The sequence below is a fragment of the Notolabrus celidotus genome, chromosome 8, assembly GCF_009762535.1.
Source record: "Notolabrus celidotus isolate fNotCel1 chromosome 8, fNotCel1.pri, whole genome shotgun sequence".
In the NCBI taxonomy this organism is placed as follows: domain Eukaryota; kingdom Metazoa; phylum Chordata; class Actinopteri; order Labriformes; family Labridae; genus Notolabrus; species Notolabrus celidotus.
The window spans coordinates 31905292-31927297 of record NC_048279.1 but is presented as its reverse complement, the minus strand read 5'-3'; the positions used below and the strand labels follow the sequence as shown (position 1 = coordinate 31927297).

At 41.5% G+C, this 22006-nt stretch overlaps 1 protein-coding gene across 1 annotated transcript in view; it reads right to left on the bottom strand.

The window, feature by feature from the left end:
* The window catches only part of spata5 (spermatogenesis associated 5), a 155863-nt gene that overhangs the window by 114737 nt on the left and 19120 nt on the right, over window positions 1–22006 (bottom strand). The window contains exon 11 of the mRNA XM_034690793.1: window positions 8123–8277. Within this exon, the coding sequence (XP_034546684.1) occupies window positions 8123–8277 (155 nt within the window). The remainder of the gene's footprint in view (window positions 1–8122; window positions 8278–22006) is intronic.

Here is a 22006-nt window from a genome sequence, read left to right as displayed (position 1 = left end):
TATTGTGGACGGGGGGCGGGAAGTCCCGGGACCTTTGAAAAGTACTACCCCATAGCAGGGGCTTTTTAGGGGGGAGATTAACAAACCCTGAACTAAATTTAGACCCTGGGTCCACCGGTCAAAACGCACGTAGTTCAGGGGTAAAGTTCCTCCACCTAGAGAAGCACTTGTTTAAATATATGTGATTATTAAAAAAAGGAAGAAAAAGTGGAAGAGAACCTGAGACCGACAGACGATCTGATATAGTGACATAGAATCCAATAACAATGCTGCCTCAAATTGGATCAGGCTTAGTATTATGTGCCATTTTACAAGCAATGAAACAAAATGCATCCTCTGTGGTGAACCAAAGGTGGACAACAATGTGTGTTAGATGAGTGATTCAGATTCACCCCGGCCTGATACACCGCTGTAAGTCATCATGGTCTCTTCTTAAGTATCTTGCAGCTCTAATCTGTGGCAGCTCAAACACAAACACATCGCCAACAATAAATGCAACAGACCAAACACACTCTGATTGCACTCTGACGTCAATGATGTTCTCATGTAACCCACACACAGGAGCTCTTTAACTCTCTGACTGCCTCAGTGAACTGCAGAGAAAATGCTTTTGGGGCAGAGGGGAAGGGTAAGAGAATATTTGGAAGTGGGTGGAGGAACAAGGGGGCTCTGGTTGAATCAGGGAGACTCAGTATGGAGTGGACAACAACAGAGAGAGTCAACAGGTTTTTGTCTGACAGATGGAGGAAGGGAGGAAGGGGAGGAGTAACTCCTGTGGTGAACAACCGGAGGGGATAAAGGAGATAAGAAGCTCTCATCCAAAACCCTCTCAGAGCATCATTTTTTTTGTCTCTTTCTTAATTACACACCCATCACCCCCTCCCTCCTCCACTTCTGAGCCTCTCATGCATCTTTTGCTTCTTTCCTTCCTTCCTACAATCTCCTAAATCTTACTCTTTTTTCATCCACCTCCATACCCTCTCCTTCTTACCATCTCTTTGTGTCTTATCGTGTTATCTCCTGCACTCCACACACTTGGCTCTCTCTCAGAGTGCATTTACATTCAAAGAGGAAACCAGGTTACTGGGAGAAATCCGGTTATGCAGGAAGTTTAACGTGTTTACATGAACTGAAGTAGCCTGGTTACAGTGAGGGCTACACATACTGTACATGCAGAAGGTCAGTGATCAGATTTCTCCCCTGACCCTGACCTTATTCTCAACAATAGTTCATCTTACGTGTCTGAACATCAGCGGATATAAACCCTGTTTGGAACTGGGTCACTTGGATGTAAGACCAAGAAGAGCTTTTCAGGAGAAATCTTGCTGAGGGAATCTGAATTCTTTTAATTCCTACTTTTAACACTGAAACCAGGTTTCTTGTGCATGACTTTATAAATTCAGGTTTATCACTTACATGATTCACTTATAATAAGTTACAAGATCTAGAGAACAGGAATATTTGAAAGTAGGAACTTTATAATTAACCATTCTACCAACCAAAAATAAAAAAAGAAATAAAAAAGTTAGTGTTGTTTTAAGGGTCACAGTTAGTTTTAAAAATTATATTTTCTAATCTTGTCAGTTAATGGTTAACAAGGATCTGTTATGTTAGAGCAAATAATCAAATGCATCCCTATTCAAAACAGTTTTATAAATCATTAATGTCTATTCATAAGATAGAAATGCACAGAGTAAATATCTGTACTTTTTGCTATATTCAATTTAATTTAATTTATTTAATTAATTTAATTTAATTTATTTAATTTATTTAATGTATTTAATTTAATTTATTTTGCTTTATTTTATTTCATTTAATTTTATTTTTTTACCTTTATCCTTAATATTATTATTATTATTATTATTATTATTATTATTATTATTATTATTATTATTATATTTTTAACTACATAAGTACATTGTTGTATTCTCCTGTCCCGTGTTGTAAGCTGCAGAAACAAAAACATTTCCCCCAATAGGGAATCAATAAAGTATATCCAATACAATCTAATCTAATTTAATTGCAAAAACTATTGAATTACTACCTCATGGATGGATTTGAATATTGTCAAGTATTTAAAAGATCCCTTTTTACTATCTTTTCCTGACTCTGTATCGGCTATAATGTGGACTGGGTATCAGCAAACATGCTAACCTATGCAAGGAAACCAGATAGAAATTACTTAACCTCAAAAATGATCAATTTCTTTACCAAAACTAACTTGTTAGAGCAGATTCAATATTATGTACAATGTAGTAATAGTAAACAACACGGTTGGAATTCCTCCTGAGTTTTACCTCATCAGAGAGATAGTAGTTTGGCACAAATGTTTAGACTTTATTGTGAAAGAAAATGTTCAGCTTAATTTGACTTCGACCAATAATTAGGCTGATATGAATATCGTTGCTGTGGAGTCACTGCCAACCATCCAAGCAGAAGAGCAGTTTATTCTTTATGTACATGAATAAATCATTTTGAAATCAATACATAGGATCGATATTTAGTGTCAGCTTGTTTGTATTAAGTTGGTTGATGTGAAATAGAATCCCTTCAGGGTGAAAGAAGAACTTTCTGCTGCACGTTGGGATCTTGTCTCACCCGGCCGGGATTCTATTCCACATAACCCAACTATATATTATCCCTTACATATATGTATTTTATTTTTCCCTGGAATAAGACTGCTGCTTTGATATTGTATCTAATTCTAATAACTCCATTCTTGAGTCCAAACGGAGCTTCTTGCCAAAGTTAAAGGTATTCCCTCTGTGTGTTCCTGAGCTCTTATTGATTTACATGAAGGGTAAAAAAAAAAAGAGCAGAAAAAAGTGTTTTTCCAAGGCTATATTGTAGTTGACCTTTAACCTCTGACCTGTGAAAAAGGCCAGTCTTTATCATTCAATCAACTAGGCATAAGAAAAATGATGTCCTCCTTAGGACATCAGATCTTGAGTTGTTGTTCGTAAACGTGTAGAGTGTGATCCCAGCTCTTGTGAGCGCTACATCCTGGATTCCACCATTTTTTCACTCCAGTATTATTACATTTCTACATTTTATATGATTTTAACTCAACATGTTTTTGTTTTCTGCTGTTGCCCTAAATCTAATAATTTGATATATGGCTCTAGTGCTGTTAATTAATATTTATATTATTTTTTTAGACTTGAAAAGACTAAAAATAACCTCAATAAACAACGAAATCAACAATCAATTAATAAAATCTTTAGTTGCAGCCATCATCAGATAATAACAGAGAGCCATGAGTCACCTGGGTACTTGTGCATGTAAATGTATTATTCCTCCACCTTCCTCTCCTTTCCTGCCTCACTTTCCTGTTTCTTATCAGTCTTATCTTTACTGCTCTCCTGCTCTTTCTTATTCATTCTCAGTTGACCTTCACTATCACACCATCTCTCTCTTTCCCTTAAAGACTGCTCCTCACCACTCTCCCTTCCCCTCTCATTCACTTCTTCCGCTCTCTCTCTCTCCCTCTTATGCCTGTTCCCTCCCTCCCTCACCCTCCTCCTGCTCTCCATCCAGAGGTAACACATCCCAGGCCACCGGCGCCGTCTCCGGGGAAAAGAAGCACCTAATGGAAACCTGGCGTCTGGCCACATACTGTAAATACCGAACAATTTATGGACAGTGCTGAGCGAGAGAGAAGGGGAGAGAGAGGGCGGATAGAGGGGAGGAGGAGAGGGAGAGATGGAGAGATGAAGAGATAGGCCGGAAGCAGGCGAATGAACCGGAACGTCCAGTTAAAAGCCCAGAAAGGAATAAGATGGAGTAAAGAGTGCAGAGAGATAAAAGCAACATCGAAACAGGATGAGAGAGAGACAAACAGGTGTAAATAGAGCCAAAACAGAGAGACAGGATTCACAGAGAGGTTAACTTAAAGAAAGATACACATGATGATAGTGAGGAAGCTAATCAGCCAGACTCCAGTCAGCACTGATCCAAAACACAACCAAATGAAACTCATCACGAAGCACTCCAAAGATCTGTATTTAGAACACTGAAGAAACCAAACAAAGACCCAAAGTAGAATGAATTGTTGTTTGACCCTAAACCGTGATTCTAAATTATCTGAATATCTGTACAGTGTCAGAGATACAAAACAAAGACGCATCCTGACCAAATACAGGCTGAGTGACCACCAGCTGGCTATAGAGACAGGGAGACACAGGCAGACATGGCTGCCCAGAGAGGAGCGTCTATGTGCTCACTGCTCTACAGGGGACATAGAGACAGAGATGCACTTCCTCCTCCACTTCAGCAAGTTCTCTTTACTAAGAGACGCCCACTACAGGGAAATTACTAAAATGGTACCAAACTTCCCATCATTAACCCCAGAAGAGAAACTGTCAGTTCTCCTGGGGGAAGGGTCAGCAGCTCCTCTGGCTGCTAAATATGTGTTTGCCTGTCACAGCCTGAGGGACGCACCATCCCATGGTGTTTGATTTTGGGTGGAGGTTTTGTGAGCGCGCCGCATCCGGTGAGGACATTGAGATATGCTGTATAGGTGACACCATCGTTCATTAAAGGTGACATATCACGCTTTTTTCATCAATATATATTGGTCTAAGAGGTCCCCAAAACATGTCTTTAAAGTTTATGCTCAAAAAAACACTTTGAAATCAGATTTTGGCATGCCTGAAAAGCCCTCTTCTTCAGCCCTCCTCAGAACACTCTGTTTTCTCTCTGACCACGCCCCCTCAGGAAGTGGATGTGCCTCGGCTGTCCAGCACGTTGATCTAATGTTTACATGTTGGCTGAATATACACGGCTGCTCACAGATCACATACTTCAACCCTCTGAATCTGATCCTGACGGAGAGGCGCCTGCAGCAGGACCTTTCTGAAGGATTGGTCACAGATTTAGTGTTTCTTGTTGTTTTATTTATCAGTATGTAGACGTGTGTCTTGGTACTAAGCTACAGCTACGACATGTAGCTATGTAGCTATGCTAACTAGCGCTAGCGCTTATCCATGATAAATAAAAATCATCCACTAGATCTTACATATATGTATAAACACAATAAACAATAAACATCCACCCAGCCTCACAGCAATGGTGCACATCATCCCACATATATGCACACCGGACACATATGAACACACTGGACACATATGTACACACTGGACACATATAAACACACCGGACACATTACAGTGGCATTCTATTTAGCAGTGCAATGACCAATGGGACGAAGCTTCTGCCAAACCGGGCTCGCCTACAGTAAGGGGATCTGTATCTGCGACCGGAGGGGAGTAGTGTGAAGACCGAGTAAAAGGGGGTGTTGGGGTTCCAGTGTTATAGTCCGTGCTCTGCGTATGATGGCTCTGTTGTTGAGGTCAGACAGGTTGGGTGTGGGGAGGCGGATGATTTTGGTGGCAGTGTTTGTGGTGCGTATGAGTTTGTTTTTGTTGGAGACAGTTAGCATGTTGTAGTAGCAGGGGGAACAGTAGAGGAGAATGGGTTGGATGATGCTTTGGCACAGTGTTGATCCAGTTCTTTTGTTTTTGAAATGTTCAGCTGAAGGTGATTGTCCGTGCACCATTGTGTGAAGTGGGAGATGGAATCCTGGTAACTTAGAAGAGAGTTATTGTCATTAAGGAGGGCAAGTATGGCAGTGTCATCAGAGATGAAATGTGTTGTGGTTGTTGAGGGGCTGATGCAGTCATTGGTGTAGAGGGTGTACAGGAAGGGACTCAGGACACAGCCTTGAGGGGCTCCGGTGTTGGTGATGGTGGTTGATGATGCTTTTGTGCCTACTCTGACTGCTTGTGGTCTGCTGCTGAGGAAACTGTGTATCCAGTGGATGAGAAGTGGGGAGACGTTGAGATGGTGGAGGTGATGGTAAAACGTAAATTAAATACATTCGTCAAACGACATGTGATCTGAAGCTGCTGTCTGACCTACAATGTGCAGTTTTGGAGTGTTTGCAGACCTCTAGCCTCTGAGTTTCCTCAGACCTGCCACTCAAACAAACTGCCCTCTCTCTCTACCAGGAAAGCAGATGTGCAACACACCGCTATAAACTCTTATTTCCCTCCTATTGTTGCATTTTTTCGGTGAAGTCCCCGCAGACGTTATGGAGTCATTGTAAGAAATAACAATGTAAAGGAAAATTGAGTGCAAGGTGCCTTTTGTCACGAATGAAGCGTCTGTGGAATTACAAGGCGATGTTTTGACTCACACCTCGCCGCGCTGCGTTTTTCCCCCTCCTCCCCTCCCTTCCCTTCCTTTGGGTACAAGACCTAGTTATTATCTTTTACTGTTGTTTTCTGAACTTTACAAGGGGCCTCTCAGGCTCTGGCCCTTTGATGGGGTTGAGAGGAGGGTGGCGGGGGGACTTTTCAGACCAAAAAAAAAAAAAAGTCAAGGAAGACGAGGAGTACGTTTTAAAAGGAGGAATAAATGGGCTTGTTATGGAGCTGCCAAATGAAAATATTAAAGCCAGACTGCAGGGGTGGAAGATGATTATACAAAAAAAAGCGATGCTGGGTAAATAAAGAAAATGTCAAAAAGAGGAAGAATGTCTTGTCGCAAAACAAACACAGGATTAAGAATGAACTTTTAATTTATTTACATATAAATAGATCATGAAGCAGGAGGCGTTATCTGCGAACCTCTAATCTCTAGATACTTGATCTGAGAAGGTTTATGGAGAACCCGAAGAGTGTATTCATCCGGCACCACTGGAAGTTTCTTATATAAAATGGATTAGAAACAAATGTTTGCACTCATGTGGATATAATCAAGTCCGGGGCTCTGCGGCTGGCCTTTCAGCTGAGCCGCGCTAGGGGGATAGAGGATAAAAAAAACAAACTCGCTCCTCTCTCGAGTTACCAGGAACTGGCCGCAAGGACTGAACGTCTCTGAGTAAGCTCAGAGTGCAGCGGAGAGGAGGAGAGGGGGAGGGAGGGTGGAAGGCGGTGGATAGGAAGGACATTTCTTCCTCTTCTGCTCCTCCACTCTCTTTTTTTTTTTGGGTTGCTGGCAGGAACCGTCAGCGACCTGATCTGCTTTCAATTACCGGTGGAGGATGATGTTAGCTCTCTTCCTGTCCGTTATGTCTTGCACATGCAAACTCCAAAACATCCTGGAGTCTCACCACTGTCCTCTCATCCCTCCTTACCCTCCCCTCCCTCTCCCTCTCTCTCTCTGCCTTCATACGCTGAGAGCAAAGTGACTCATCTTCATCGCAGTGGAGGCTAAAACGGCCACCGGGTCATTTCCACTCTTCCTCGGCCTGACCCCATCTTTTTAAGTGCTGGTGATTCGGGGATCAGTGATCCAAAGAGTAGTTAAAGGATTCTCAGGACATGCATTAGAGGGAAAGGGAGGCACTGCTCCTGTTGATAAGGTTTTACTTTCTGTCTTTTAAAAGTTATGCTTTTGTTTTGTGCTTTAAAGAAAGCAGAGTGATGTCAACCTCTCTGCTTCCTCACAGGTCCTCTGAGAGGTTGAAAGAGGCACTTAAAAGCCGACGTGTACGGTCACACCGGGAAGATACAACAACATTCATACTTGATTTAAATGTGGGGATATCAGTGCAGACAACAGAATTTGTCTGTTTTGTATCTCTCTGTGTTCTTCACTGCTCTTGCACTGTGCTCATAAACTTCTTTTGACCAGCTGCATTTATTATACTCCTCTCTGTTAACTAAAAACAAACATGGACAGAAATCTGGCAAAGTTTAGTAACTAAATCTGTCATTTTTCCTGGCCTGGGAAGCATCACATTTTGTATTTTGTTTATCCTGTTCTTTTATTCCCTAACCACATAAACTGCAGACAGCCTTCTTTCACACTTACAGCCTGTTCCCACCAAAGGGGCATTTTCAGCACCTGAAGGAGACATTAGTCTTTTGTCTAAACCTGTTGAACCAGGAACCAAATTACATCACTCGGCCGTAGTTCCCAGTTCAAAATTGTTCCTAACTATTTTGGCACAGTTTTCAGTTTGCAACTTAACATACTTTCATTAATATTAGGAGAAAGGAAGTCATTTGTTTATAGGTTCACAACAAAGCCACATTGTTGACTTTCTGACTTGAGGTCGTGCATTCATGACTGAATCAGGCTCCAAGGCGGTGCTGATTCTAAGATGTCACTGTACCTTGGGGACATCAATGGCGACCTCTCTCATGGCACTTGGCTTCACAGCAGACATGGCCCACTGCAGGTCCTGTAGAGTGACCGTCACCGTCCCCATCAGCTGCTGATCCGATGGTTGGTGGGAACCTCCAAGAGCTCGTCTCAGAGCATGCAAACCTGTCGGAGAGATGAAACATTTAAAATCTCAGGCGCGGACTTAGCCTAATGGTTGAGTTGCGTATCCATGGAGCGGGTGGCCTGGGTTCGAATCCAGTGTGCGGCCTCTTTCCTGCATGTCATTCCCCCACTCTCTCCCAGTTTCCTACACTATCTACTGTCCTCTCTATCAATAAAGGTGTAAAAAGTCCCTAAAAAGTCCATCAGACGGCTGCAGCTCATACAGAATGCTGCTGCTCGAGTCCTGACAAGGACCAACAAAGTAGATCACATCACTCCAGTTCTTAGATCTCTACATTGGCTTCCTGTCTGTCAGAGAATAGACTTTAAAATCCTGCTGATGGTTTATAAAGCACTGAATGGTTTAGGCCCAAAATACATTGCTGATCTGCTGCTACTTTATGAACCACCTCGACCTCTGAGGTCATCAGGTACTGGTCTGCTTTCAGTCCCAAGAGTCAGAACGAAACATGGTGAAGCAGCGTTTAGTCATTATGCACCACATATCTGGAACACACTCCCTGAAAGCTGAAGGTCTGCTCCGACTCTCACCTCTTTTAAATGACAGACTAAGACTTTTTTATAAGAGAGATAAGATAAGATAAGATATACTTTATTTGTCCCCCGTTGGGGGAAATTTCTTTTGTTACAGCAGCTTACAACACGGGACAGGGGAATACAACAATGTACTAACATAGTTAAAAAATATAATAACAGTAAAAATAAAATAAAATGAAATGAAATAAAAATAAGATAAAATAAAATAAAATAGAATAAAATAGAATAAAATAGAATAAAATAGAATAAAATAGAATAAAATAGAATAAAATAAAATAAAATAAAATAAAGTAAAAATAAAATAAAATAGAATATGGCAACTATTACAGATATATACACACTATGTACACTTCTATCTGATAAATAGATAAGGTAAGTTATTGCACGATAAAAATTGCACCAGGTTATTTAAAAACAAACATACACAGTATGAAGAACAGTGCAATTCAGATGGATACAGTAGTTATTTGTGAATGTGCCAAGTCACATAGTAACTTCCATGTAGTGTAATGAAAGATGAGAACAGCTGATTAACGGGACACAGCAGTGCTGGTGTTAAACAGTCTGATTGCAGATGGGATGAAGGACCTGCGGTAGCGCTCCATCCTGCAGGGTGGGAGTCTCAGTCTGCTGCTGAAGGAGCTGCTCAGGGACCCCACAGTCTCATGCAGGGGGTGAGAGGGATTGTCCATGATGGATGTCAGCTTGGCTAACATCCTCCTCTCACCCACCTCCTCTATGGAGTCCAGAGGACAGCCCAGGACAGAACTGGCCCTCCTGACCAGTCTGTTAATTCTTTTCCTGTCCCTGTCTGTGCTCCCTGCTCCCCAGCAGACCACTGCATAGAAGAATGCAGACGCTACCACAGTGTCATAAAATGTCCGTAACAGAGTCCTGCACACTCCGAAGGACCCCAGTCTTCTCAGCAGGTGCAGACGACTTTGGCCCTTTTTGTACAGGACGTTGGTGTTGTTATTTGCCTGTCTTAGCTCATTTTAACTCACTTTAAATGCAAAAAATTTAATGTAACTTTTAATATATTTCTAATTTTCCTTGTCTTTTCTGTTTCATTATATTTGTCATTTTAATCGTGTCCTTTTATTCTTGTCTGAATGTCTCCAATGCTTTTAATGTTTTAATGTAAAGCACATTGAGTTGCCCTTGTGTATGAAATGTGCTATACAAATAAAGCTGCCTTGCCTTGCCTAAAAGCCAAAAATATATATATAAAAAAAAAACATTTAAAATCTCTCAATGGATCTGAAGAGAGATTTTATTTTGTATTTTTTGCTATAAAAAACAAAAACAGAACTTTAATAAAACGAGGTAGAACAGGAAAAACGAATCATGTCTAAAACAAGTAAAGTGTACGTCATGAAATTAATAAATCCAGGTCCATACATTCAAAGATAAAAGGTGGATCATTTACGAAATGACAGACTTCATTTGAGGAACAAAAACAGGTATGACTGTGGTGTTTATTTGCCTACAGCAGCAGCAACACTAGTGTTGTTGCTTCAGGCGTTCATTCGTTATAAACTCACATGCAACCAGTCCAGCTTTTCATATAAAACATTCAGGCTTGTACACGCTACGGGGAAACAGTGATGAAACACGCCCAGTGAATGCAAATCTTAAAATGAACACTAATTCCTCTTTTGACCGTGATAATAATTGGGGCGGCATTATTTTGGGAGAAAGGAGAGTATGCCAAAGGGAAGTGTAATTTAAGCGCTTAAGGTATGAATACCCAGAGTTCCAGAGACTTCAGCATCTCAACAAAAAGAAGACGGCAAAACAAACACTGATGTGTCAATATTAAGTATGAGTCTTTGTTTCACTGAAAGAAAAAAGGAGGTCACTGCGGGTTGATCTCAGAGATTTGGGCTGAGTCGGTTCTGCCAAGTGGAGAGGTGACGAGTGAGAACTGTCACACGACTTTTCAATACTCGTTCTAAACTGGAAGGCTCAAAAAAATCTCTTCACACGAAGAGTTATCAAACATGCTCTTTCAATAGCATGCTAGCCGTGAAGTGCACACAGGGTTCAAAAGAAGAGGTAGCGCTCATGATGGTTGACTGGAAGTTGGAGCGTGTCCAAGGCTTTGATGGACATGAAACTCCCATGAGTACAAAAGATGAGCAGCTGTTTCAGCAGTGTCACAGGTACAAGCCTGTGTACTTCAAACATATGGGGAAGGTCAATACCGAGAACCCCAGTTATTAAGCTTTAAATTCGGTGGCACGCCCTGCCATCCACATGGCAAGCTAAAGCTGGAGATGATCTGTTTTAGAAATGTTTCACTGGATGAATAAGTCTTTAAAAAAAGCGTTTGGAGCCGTCAGTCGCCTTTCATTATGAAGAGCGGGTCATTTCTACCCCGGCTTGTGCACTACCAGTCAAAAGTTTGGACACACCTTCTCATTCATTTTTATTTATCTTAATTATTCTCAACATTGTAGATTAATACTGAAGACATCAAAGCTATGAAATAATCTGGTTTTGCCATAATCTGGATTACAACAGTAGTCAAATAGAGCTATCCATTGTGTACTAACCCTACCTCTGAACAACACAACTGATGGTCTCAAACACATTAAGAAGGCAAGTCATTCTACAAATGAACTCTTGATAAGGCTCATGTTAATTAGAAACCATTCCAGGAGACCACTTCATGAAGCAGACTGAGAGAATACCAAGAGTGTGCAAAGCTGTCATGAAGGAAAAAGGGGGCTACTTTACAGAATCTAAAATATAAAACATATTCTGCTTTGTTTAACATTTTTTTGTGAAATAAATAATTCCATATATGTTCTTTCATAGTTTTGATGTCTTCAGTATTAATCTACAGTGTTTACAATCATTACGATAAATACAAACCCTTGAATGAGAAGGTGTTTCCAAACTTTTGACTGGTAGTGTACGTGTGAGTTCGTATAGTACCGTCTTACATTGTGCCTGTAAGAGGATGTGAAAAAAATAAGAATCCTGAAAAGTAGATAACCACGTATCACTCTTTGTATCCACACTGTATCCCAGCAGATATCAAGTGTTTCTCTCCCCTTCATGGATCAAATTGCATCTACAGTCAGACATCAAGCAGTGCTGCTCCAGTGCCTTACTAAACCCTCACCCACAAAGCCCTCCACCACTAGGCCCCTTCCTACCTCACTGACCTCCTCCACCATCACACTCCTTCCCATAACCTGCGTTCCTCACATGCCAACCTCCTGTCCCCACCTCACAGAACCAAGCATCGAACCTGGGGGGACAGAGCCTTCTCCATAGCCGCTCCCCCCCTCTGGAACTCTCAGACCCTTTATCATTCAAATCTCTATTAAAAACTCACCTTTTTAAGTTAGCTTTTAATTTGTGATTGTACTGTGTTTTTTTTTTTTTTTGATTTGTGTTCCTTGGTTGTGTTGATTTTAACAATTGTACAGTGTCTTTGAGTTTTTGAAAAGGACTATATAAATAAAATGTATTATTATTGTAATTATTAAAGGGAGCTAAGACAGCATCTCTTTTCTGTTTTTCAGAGTCAGCTTATTGAACAATACGATACGATACGATACGATACGATGTACTTTATTGTCCCCGTAGGGAAATTTGTCTTTGACATCAGTGCTGCACGTTACCTGCTCCTACAAAAATCACCACAATGACACAAGAACACATAAATAAATAAGAAAAGTACAATAAATAATACACGTTCATACAACACACAGCATACTCTTACAGAGAGAACACCATGACACTGTCCCCACCCTAACAGGCTATTTATTATTTAAAACTCTGATAGAGGTCGGCACAAAGGAGTTTTTAAAATGATTCAATTTACACTTGGGGACTCTGTACCTTCTTCCAGATGGTAAAAGTTCATACTGAGAGTAAAGGATGTGCAACGGGTCTCCAAGTATTCTCTGGGCCTGCCCAAGAACACACTGCTCATAAATGGCCTGTAGGGAAGGGTTGCCAGTCTTGCCTATGACCTTCATGGCAGTCTGCACCCGGCGAGAGAGTTTGGTTTTGAGCTGAACAGAGAGGTTACCGTACCATGCTGTCATCCCATACCTAATGATACTCTCCAGTACAGCCTGATAAAACAAAAACATAGCCTGCTGATTTACACCAAACACCCTGAGCCGACGTAAAAAGTACAATCTTTGCTGTATGCGGGAACACAGGTTATCAATGTGGGCCTCCCAGCTGAACGTAATATCCAGGTGGACACCTAAATATTTGTAGGAGTTTGATGATTCAAGTCATCATCTCCATCAGGGAGGTAAATGAAGTCTGAGTAATGATCCGTTTTCTGCAGCTCGTCCTCGCCGTATGGCTTTATTTTAGATGTCAGTTTTGTTCCAGGAAAGTTTGTGCCACCCTCTTTTCAGAATCTGAGTGTAAAGTGAACCTTCTGGCTCTCCTTGCTTGTAGTTTCCTTCAATTAACATACCAATAAATGCATGAGGGGAGATTGGATTGCAATACAGCATGTATGAGAAGAATGTGCAAGATAGGACAAAAAACAATGCAGAGAACGCCATGTGTGCATCAGCTTGCGTCCAGCTGTGCAGATTAAACCCCCACAGGTGGGAGACGAGGTCAGGTCCTCCCACAGAGAGTTACACGCTAAATGCAGAAATATTCAAAAAACCGCCCACAACCACTTTTCCAACCCCAGAGCCGGGTAACAGTATACAAGACACACATCCACTCCTGATAGACATGTGCACACACACACTACACAAACGCACACGTAGAGACTCTCCACTTCCTCTTCGGAGCTGAAATAGAGGGTGGGGAAAGGGCCAGAGGGGAACGGACGTGGTCCAGGGCTGGAGGCCAGAGAGCAGACGAGAGGGGATTTACGATCAGACATGACTGCATCCTGTTTATATTTTCCAAGACCCTTCTGACTGAGCAAGGGACACACAGAAAGAGAGACTAAGAGAGAGAGAGAGAGTAGGAGAAAAGGAGAACCAGAAAGACAATTAACACAAAGAGGTTTTTGAGAGCTCTCCAAGTTAAGGTCAATGCGTTCCCCAGGCCCGGCTCCCCAGTATTTGATGTCTCTCTCCCGCTCTTTCGCTCTCTATCCCCCAGAGGTCCAAACATCCCTTCATTCCACCTGGCTGCAGCTTCAGCTCTTCATCTGCATTACTGCTTCAGACCGGCGCTGCTTAAACTGCACAAAAACATCTGGTCCGAGAGCGGAGGGGACGAGGGAAGACAGGACAGGATGTGGAAGGGAAGCTGGGGTGAGGAGGGAGCTGAGGAGCACCAGCCACAACAACATATGCACTAACCCCAAACCATCAGCCGCCTGCCCCTGTGAAGGTGGAGGGGCCCGATTCTGAGAAGATGATGGATCAGGGATGAAAACCAGAGAAACAGCTGGAGTCTGCTCGAGCTCTTTAAGATAAAAGATGCTTTGTGGACAGCTGGAGAAGAAACAGAATCAAAGAGGTGTTTTTGTTTGGTCCTCTGGATCATGCAATTATTCAGTTTTTATACAAAATCTATAAAAAGTACAAACAACAACACAACCTGAAGCGTTCAGGGTTGGATCTAAATGTTTGGACAGAAAGAGCAAAATACACTTCAAACATCCTCAAGATCACTTTAGCTCCATTTATTCTACAAGTTTACCAAACTGAAAGTCTTCTCAAACTTTGGCAGATCATGGGATATTAGGCGAAAACTTTGCCTCCTTCTCTTTTTTAATGTAACACATTTGGAGGTCTTGCAGACTTCTCCCTCTGCCAGTGTTTTATTTCTACTTTTAATCCCCAAGTCAGCACTCAAAGTAAGATGGTAAGTTATTGCAGTAAGCACAGAATGACAGCTGGTTCAAAGAGTCAATAGTAAAGCTGTATAAAAGCCCCGAGGACTGACAAATGGAGCTGACAAATGTTTAATAAATGTTTCAGCGAGAATCATCTGAAGCTGTCTTGAGTAAACCCAGCACTTTGCCAGCGGTAATGAAAAGCCTCGCAGAGAAACATCCCGAGCAGAGGGGGGAAGCGGGGTCCATAAGCCGCAGAGCTCCGGGTGCAGCCTGGACACCCAGAGGGCAGCGGAAACTCAATTCATCGACGTGACTCCAACATTTTGCTTCAGGGATTCTCTGTCTCCTGACTGCTCTTGGCTGACTCCGAGCACACATTTGGTTTAGTTATGAAAACATCCGATGGGAAGGGAGGAAGAAGGAAAAAAAAAAAAAAAAAGAGGCAACACAACACAATTTAATCTGAACCTTATGTGGACTCATTTTCTCCTCCTTCCTCTTCTTTTTTTCTACTTTCCTCCTTTCCAGAATGCTTCAAATTCACCAGAAACCTAGTGGGAATTGAGAGAAAATGGGGCCCCTCGAAATGTACAAGAATGCACATTTGCAAAACATCACACCGGGACTGAAGCTAGATATGGAGGAGCAGGAAGAACGCATTTCGAAACCAGGCAGGGAGAAGAATAGTTATTTGTGGTTTCTCAACAGGGATGGTTTTAATTATGTGGGTCCAAAACAGACCTTTCCTCAAATCAAGGCTGTTGCTTCAGGGGTCACCTCCGCTGACCCTTGCACCATACCGGCGCCCTTTTCTAAAGATTCAAAACCAACATGAAAACTCCAGAGATACCTCAACATGTAGCACATAAGAAATACTCATACAAGCTTCAATGAGGTCCTGTGTAACAATAAAGCTTCAGTGAGCATCATATGATCCACAGATCAGTTTCTATCAGTGACGACAGGAGTGTTTTGAAAGGCAAGCACCATCAGACTTTTTCACTCCTACAAACTGAGCACTTGACTCAGTCATTATACGGTGACAAAATCAAGCAATAGCCTTGTCCCACCCTTCCAAATTAACACGTATAGATGTGCTGTACAATGCAACCTGCAGAAGAATCCAGTCCAGACAAGAGACACCTCAAGGTAATCCTCAGTAATGAGAGGAAATCCAATCTAAGTTTATTCTGACAGATTATCAGCTACAAGAAGCAGAGCCCAACCAGCATAAGATTTAGCAAGTCATTTCAGCCAATCAGACACAATCACAGCCATGTTGGTAGTGCCACAGTGCATGCTCTGACTCCATAGTTTATAACACTCCCTGTAGAAAACAAAAGAATGATTGCCCAATCCCAAACTATGTTCTCTCAGACTTCCAGGCTTTAAGGCATTTCCCAGTAAGTGTGAGTGCTTAGAGCTACCAAACCATCACATCGTCAAGTGGGTGAGCTCTCTCATCCAAAGTACCAACTTTCCATGAGACAGCATCTCTGCAGACTTCACTGTTGGACCTGCCCAGAGTTCATTGCAAACTTGGTGACATGAAGGACGTGGTTGTGCAGCTAAAGATTATTCAACATTATTCAGAAAAAATAAAGAATATAATAGAAAATATAGTATAATAATTAAATGTAAACAGTGTAAACAAAAGAAAAAAAATTAATTACAACATGTAGTTGAATCACTTCTCTGTTACTGATTCAATGTTTGTATCATTTTAATGTTTTTTTAGTAGAATATTTATGAAGAACTGACAATAATGTCTACTAGACTTTCATTAGTCAGCTTATATATATAAAAACTGTAATTTAATTCACATGAACCAAGCGGCAACCTCCGGCCGTGAGAATTACAGCCGATGCAGAAGTGTTGAAAACTGCAGTTCATCGAGGATCCTCTTGAGGCTGGCTCTGGAACTACCAGAAACCACATACACACCAATTCAAAAAAGCCGATCTTTACAGCAGAAATAAACATGTTTACAGCCTGGTACAAAAGGCGAGTGTAGTCTGACTTGCTCATTTCTTGATCGGCACACACTGTACGGGGTTGAATTTTATTCTAACGAGGCAATTTCGAAGATATTGAGATTACGAGTTTTCCATTATGAGAGGCACAGCTGACTTGGTTGACAGGTGGGAACAATGTAGCTGTTGGCTAGGAGGCTCAAAGCCCACCTCTTTACGTCACACTCGCTCAACAGCAGTTAGGTTGAGTTCAACATTTCCAATATACGATTGGCCTCAAAACAGCGCTTCAGAAACAGATGGGTGACGTCCCGGGCACAACGTCCATTATTCATACAGTCTATGGTTTAAACTCATGCTGAGATCAGCTGTTTTTCTTCCTTCAGTTATTATTAAACAGCACATCTTGTTTCCATACAACGAGACGTCATAAAAGTGTGTTCCACTCTTCATTTATATACCATCTGTAGCTTGCAAACTCATGCCCTGCACATCTGTCTGGTCTGACGTCATTCAAGTCTGTGAGGGTTCAGTGCCTTTAGGCTAGGGTGGACGTCAGGACTTCCAAATAAGCATCAAAATCCAGTGTTGGTCCTGCTTTAATCCAATGCCCATCTTTTCATTGGTATACAAAAATCACAGAACACTGCAATAAGTCAAGTACACTTTGCATCTGTATTATATAAGGAATGGAATAAATGTGTGTTTCATTCATGTAGCTGCAACACCCAAGACATGCCCTGAACTCCCAGAGAAAAGGAAAAAAAAGGAGGTAGGAAGTGTACCAGGTTATGTTCCAGAAGAAGACTTCAAAAGAGGAACCTCACAGAGCTCTATTGTCAGAGGCAGCAGATCAACACCCACAGAGCTCAGGAAGGTGTGTCAAAAGAAGTCCATCTGCACTTCAACAGCGCATTCCTCATTTCAACGGGGGAAGAATCAAGACAGTGTGTTACACGTTAAGTGTGCAGCTCTGCGTCCAACACCCACCGGCCCGAGCCACGGCTCTGCAGCGACACTGTCCTCAGATGAATTGTGAAATACTTTGGGCATTACACCATCACCAAACCGCAGGAACGTTTTCATTACTCGCCGGGGCTTCCGGAACACTCTTTGCACCTGTATTTACAATACCCGACATCTGTTCCCGGGGCTGAAACACCGCAATAATATGTGCTCTTAAAGACTGCACACACACAGATGACAAAGACATGCACTCACACACTCCAAGCATGCAGAGAACTTGTGCAGGCACACACATATACAGTACATGTTACAGAACACACACAGATGTCACTGAGTGAAGGTAAGTGCCGGGGTTAAGGAGTACAAGCAGCACATTTCCGGATTTTATAAACAGAGGCCCCAAATAAACTTCACATGCTGATCTGACTGATATTTATGTGACCTGTTCTGAAATTCCTGAAGTGTCTTTAAAAGGACAGGCGAGTTAGGAAAAGCGCTTTATAAGGAGAGGCTGCTGCTGTAAACATCTGCGAGAATTCAGGAGTGTTTGTCTTCTTCTGCAGAATTGATGTCAAACACACAAAACTGCACTCATTTTTTGACGCCGTTTACACTCTGTGTTTTCGTATTTAGGTTTGTACTGAAGTGTGTTAGCCAAATCACTTTGCACAATTTGTTCTAAGCTGGAAAAGTGGATGTTAAATATCGAGCCCGATCTTTGCTGTCAAATAAGAAGCAAAAGCAAAAAAGCTTTCAGCTGACGGAGTGCAGAGTTGTGTGTTTATTATTCCACATAATCAATTTTACTGGCCCTTTCTTGTTCCAGTGGGCTTCCCCTGTTTAGAGAGGCTTGTAAACAGTGCGTCCGGATGTGGCACAAACCAAACAAGCACGCACACGCATGCTACACACTCGAAACAAACGCGCGCCCTCACACACACACACACACACACACAATTTGCAGTGTTTAGACTGTGGAAATGAGTCATCTGCTCATACCGGGATCAGTCGAACGCCAACAGGACGACAGAGAGACGCCCGGAGTCTGCAAGGCTCCACGAGACCGCATGATAGCTTCCAATACCACAGAAAACACCTAAAGGAATTCATTATGAAGCACTGCTTTTTAGAATCCACGCCGAGCCAGGAGCAGGGTCGATGTGATGTTTGGGGATGTTAGAATGAAGAGAAATCAGAGACTGTGTGGTTTTTGTATTGAAGCAAATCTGCTCTGAGATCTTGTGCAAACATATAAACACAACACCTTCTGTTGGCTGTTTCTGTACCGCTGTTAGCCAATCAGCTTCATCCGTTTGCTCCGTGGATGCACAAGCTGTGTAACATGCAACTTTTGCTTTATTTTTCTAAAATGTTCTGATTCAAATCTGCCAGCTCTGACACATTTGGACCTTTCTGGCTTGTGACTCCTACAGGGGGTCAAGTTTGGGTCTCAGCATGAGCTATGATCATATTCAGATTTAAAGGGTCTTTAGAGGACTGAGCAGGCGAGTGTCCAGGATTTATGTGTAGATGAGAACATTTTGTGAGTTCAATGCATCCTTTATCACTAAACCCTCAATATAGATAAGATAAAGCATGACTACAATGTAATGCACTTTAAGTATGATATTGAAAATATATATAAAATCTTATTTGTTTCTTCTATGACACAATTTGAGCTCTGACTGTGTTGCAGCAGTCCAGGCTCTGAAAGCATGGACTACCACAGTGACCATGTCTGCGTCAGCCTGTCCAGTAACAGCGATCCTGCTGCTGACACCCCTCTGACACAAGGCCCAGTCAGAGCAGCGTGACGAGGAGCTACATCAGACACAACACAAGCTCTGTCAGAAAAATGTTTAGAAATGGAGTCGCTGGCGTGCAGGCGGCTGTTCATTTTTCTGCTGTGACTAACTCAGTCCAGCAGATCATCTGAATGTGGACATAAATCTGTCAGGCTGCGAGAAACCAGGATGAAATCCACCTCAGGTACTGAAACTGAGACAGGAGACACTCAGAGAGGAGGGAGTCTCAGAGAGGAGCATCCATAACCTGCAGTGTCAAGTGTTTTTCTCCTGATATGCACATGGGCCTTGCTGTTTCACTCACCAGCAATACCTCAACTTTCCACAAGAGGTCCTCATTCAGGGTTACAGAGCAGTTATGGAAGAGCTGACCTTTCCTCCTGCAGCATTAAGCAAGGAGGCAAGGAAGCAAGGGAGGAGGAAGTAATTTATCCCTTTAAGTTAGAACATGTTTGAAGACATCTGTGTTACAACGTCTGTTGTTCATGATATATGCCTCTCTGTTAAAAACACCAGAGCAATAATAACTTAGTCACACATTATCAAACAATAAAATAAACTAGACATGTGTTCTAAAGTAAAACATAAACAAGGACAGACTACATCTGCCCCAGAGTCATTAATTTCTGACTCAACTTGAGTCTTGGAAAACATGTTCTCCATTTCTTTCAGGAGAAAAACAAAAACTTTTAATACATGGACAATGACTTTGGGTCTTGAATTAGGCTTTTCTATATGAGATCTATCTAAACATGAAAACAATGCAATAAGGGTGTAGGATTGTGCTCAGGCACTGGAGAACTAAAAGTAACATCTCTTTAAATGAATGGCTGGGAGAAATGACCAAAATAGCCACCAATGAACAACTCATTTTTAAGCTTAATAACAGACAGGGGATGTTTTTGGACATATGGAGCCCCTTCATGGATACAATACAATGTTGAATAAGTAACTTTGACATGTTTATGAGTGTGATGGGAGTGTGTGAGTGGTCGCGGTGCACTGAGCCCGGTTCTTTCCCTGTGAGAAATTATTATTGTTGGGTTTTTTTTTATTACTTTGTGTGTGGTATTGTGTTTTTCTTCTGTCATTGGCTTTATTACTACTTTTTATTTTAGATGTATTCTCTAGATCAGTGTCTTTCAAGGCACATTTCTTACATTAAAAAAATCCTGAGTCACACCACTAAACAAGAGTGTTACAAAATGACACATTTAGTCTCTCAATTTATGAATCTATTTATCTGAGGGAGGATCTTTGGCTATTTCTTTAACTGTGTCGGGGCGAAGCATCTCATTTACAATGGCTTTTGCAGGTAGTATTAATGTCTCTGCCACAGTGTGTGACTTTTTTGATTTGGCTACGAGTTCAGCTACTAAGTAGCTAGCTTTGGGAGCTCTCGCTTCCTCATAGAAGTTGCCTTTTCAACCACCCATATCACGCTCTTCATCCTGGTTAGAATTTTGTCCAGGGCCCAGTTTGGAGCTTTCATTTTTCCTTTTTGAATATTCATCCATCGCTGTTGTACGCCTACTTCTTGTCACATACACCTCTCACATGCATCATTAATTCTATTGTCTTAAATTAACAAGGTCATTAGTGTGCTTTATTGCCTCCCAGTGGGTGGGTAGCGCAGGTCAGTATGAAGAGTATTGAATTACTCTTCCAGTCACGACACTGCAGACACAGACGCACTACATGGCAAATTATATATGTATGTAATTTTCATTTTCATTTTCATTGTCCATTTTTAAACTGTCACTGCACTACCTGCACTGTGTACATAGGCTGTTTTTATAAAACTGTATTTTATTATATTTTATTGTATTTTATATTTAAATTTTAGATATTTAAAAGCTGGAAGAGAGAAACAGAATCTCGTTTTTCCTGTATGTCTCATATACACAGTGAAAATTGACAATAAAAACCTTTGAATCTTTTGAATAATGAATTATTTGCAGTATATGAATAATATTTTTTTAGGACTAATTAAGTGAAATTGGAAAATGACGGTCTGTCACGGCACACTAGTGTTCCACGGCACAGTGGTTGAAAATCACTGCTCTAGATGTATTGTTTTATTTATTTCTGAATTTTGCACTTTACTGAAAACAATAAAAAAAACAGTGAATTACAAAAAAAAAAAAAAATGTAATCCATGGACAACGACTTTGGGTCTTGACTTCTGTTTTTCTATTTGAGATCCTCATCAAAAGTTTGAACTCTGAAGCATTTTGTTTATGAAAAGCTCACTAAACATGAAAACAATGCAATAAAAAGGAAGTATATACGTTACAAAGGAAGGGGCCTCTGTAATTGTGAGCCAAATTCCTGCTTTTCTCTCTGGCTTTAAAAATCCTCCCTTCATTAAAAGATCACAGCATCCAACCTGGATCCCCTTGGTCAGAGCACATGATGTAAGGCACAGACTTTTCTAATAGTTTCTGCTCTCAGTGGAGGCTTAAAAGGGATCTGAGACTACCTTGATGAAACGGAGTACAAGATCCAGCATAAGCGTGCTTTTGCATTACATGACATTTAAAACCGGCTGATCCGTGATCAAGTGTAATTAGGCGCTGATTATATAACACATCTGTCGTCAAGAAGTTGTTTCTGAGGCTCTGTTAAAGTTGGAC